At 43.4% G+C, this 2,344-nt stretch overlaps 1 protein-coding gene across 1 annotated transcript in view; it reads left to right on the top strand.

The window, feature by feature from the left end:
* Adcy2 (adenylate cyclase 2) overlaps nt 1-2,344 on the top strand; it is a 384,313-nt gene that overhangs the window by 339,361 nt on the left and 42,608 nt on the right. Inside the window, exon 20 of the mRNA XM_021208196.1 lies at nt 605-763. Coding sequence (XP_021063855.1) covers nt 605-763 — 159 coding nt within the window. The remainder of the gene's footprint in view (nt 1-604; nt 764-2,344) is intronic.

The raw sequence follows: 2,344 nt of genomic DNA, 5'->3' as shown, positions 1-2,344 counted from the left end.
GTGAGTTCCAGGACAGTCAGGGCTATACAAAGAAACCCTGTCTCGAAAAACCAAAAAAAAAAAAAAAAAAAAAAAAGCCATACTTTATAATAAACAAACATGTAATTGTGATAGGAGGGACTGCCTTCCAAATTCTAAGGACAAACTAACACCAGCTTAAAGGATTTCTTATATGATACAAATCATTGTCTAGGAAGCATACTGAATTTCTTATTTGTTCATCATTTTCACACTACTATGCTACTTCAAAAAATAATTTAAGCTGACTAGTGGCAAACTAAAAGGGAGTTTACAGCCATTTTCGTTTGTAAGCCACCAGACCCCCTAAGCTGACTATTGGAGATCTGGAGGTGGCTTACAATCATCTTAACTTGTAAGCCACCAAAGCCCCCATTTCCCTGTTGGGGTTTGCTCATTCCTCGGCTGTCTCTCTGTAGCACACAGTGATTGACAGATATCTGGGCGGGACATAGGGCTCCGCAGGGAGGGCGACCGTCCATTCTTTGTGCTGCTTTGTTCTCTTGTTGTGTTTTCTCTTGATGACCTCCACTCTGGCAGGACAAGTTGCCTATTGTCTCTTCACCTCTGTGTCCTCTTGTAACAGAGTGAATATTACTGTAGGTTAGACTTCTTGTGGAAGAACAAGTTCAAAAAAGAGCGGGAGGAGATCGAAACCATGGAGAACCTAAACCGAGTGCTGCTGGAGAACGTGCTTCCTGCCCACGTGGCTGAACACTTCCTGGCCAGGAGCCTGAAAAACGAGGTCAGAGGGGCAGGCTGGGGCTGGGTGGGGTCACGGTGGGCTCGCAGGCCGAAGGCCTCTGGAGGGGCTACCATACTGCGGTACTGCACACTGCACGTGCCGCGTGTCCACGGTCAGCCTCATGCTTTCCATTTCAAGGGGATATTGACGATTCATAGAGACATTGGGGAAAGCTTGACCATTCATAGAGACACTGGGGAAAGCTAAGAGATGGAGCTTCGTTGCTAGAATGCTTGCCTAGGCCATCCTCTGCTACAGACAATATCAGTGCTCAGCAATGTAACATTCACTAGCTTCAACCTATTTATCTTAGCTAGAAGGTAGCACAGGTGTGTAAGGGTCTAAAATTCTGTAACTTTATCACGACAGGAAAGGCTAACATGTTCATACTCTCCAACTGAATATTCATATGTGTGTGTGCTTATAACACACACACATACACACACACACATATATATATATATATTATATTTATGCACATAATGATTAAAATAAATCTACACTAATATAATATGTATTAACCTGTACACAGGTATTGTTAATTTTAGATAACTATAAATTAGAGAGATCAAATAATCTTATTGCTTAGGAATAACCTATTTGTGAAAAAAAATAAACTTAACCATACTTTCTCCTGAAAAAAAAAATAAAGAAAGAATGCTTGCCTAGCATTCTTAAGGCCCTGAGTGCATAAACCAGATGTGATGGCTCATGCATGTGATGTCAGCATGTGGGAGATGCAGGCAGTGGGAATCAGAAGTTGAAAACCATCTTCAGATACACAGCAAATTCAAGGATAGCCTTGGATAAAGCAAGGACTATGCGAGACCTTCCAATCTCTAAGGAACAAATCATTTGTTAAGAATTTCTTCTAGGCTGGTGGGGTGACTTGTGAGTAAAGGTGATTGCCACCAATACTATGACTGGAGTTCAATCCCTAGGGACCACGTGGTGGAAAGACCAACTCCACTAGTTGACCATCTCCTCTGATCTCCACGTGCTCTCGGTGTGGCACACATAAGTACACGTGTGCAAATAGAAATGCAATCTAAATTTTCTTCCTTTATCATGTCAGGTTCTGAATGTGAGTTAAGAGACTCAACATTCCCACACAAGTCCTATAATTGGCCTCTTGTCCCCATCCATGGGGGACCCTTCCATACCAACACACATGTGACAAGAGTCCAAGACAGGAAGCAAACATAAACCGGAAGTCCACAGGCCAGCGTTTCCATGTTGTCAGGTTACTTAGGAAACTTACAAGGGCTTGGCATTTCAAATACAACGAGATAATTCATGAGACCATAAACCTAAGAGCTTTCCACACAGTGAGCATGGGGTCCCCAGTGGAGGAGTTAGGGAAAGGACTAAAGAAGGAGCTGAAGGGATCTGTAACCCAAGGGAAGAACAACAATATCAACTGTCCCGCGCTACCTTCCCGCCAGCAAGAAATGACGCGGCACACAAACAGGATCCTTCTNCAGCAACGCTTTAATGCTCTTGAGAGGGAGAGCATAAGCTTCCAACAGGCAAAGGGCGAAGAGAAGAGAGGGGAGAAGAGAAGAGAGAGAAGAGAAAAGG

This window comes from Mus pahari, chromosome 11 (genome assembly GCF_900095145.1).
Source record: "Mus pahari chromosome 11, PAHARI_EIJ_v1.1, whole genome shotgun sequence".
Classification (NCBI taxonomy): Eukaryota; Metazoa; Chordata; class Mammalia; order Rodentia; family Muridae; genus Mus; species Mus pahari.
Note: the sequence above shows the minus strand (reverse complement) of the source record. Positions and strands in the feature narration are given on the sequence as shown.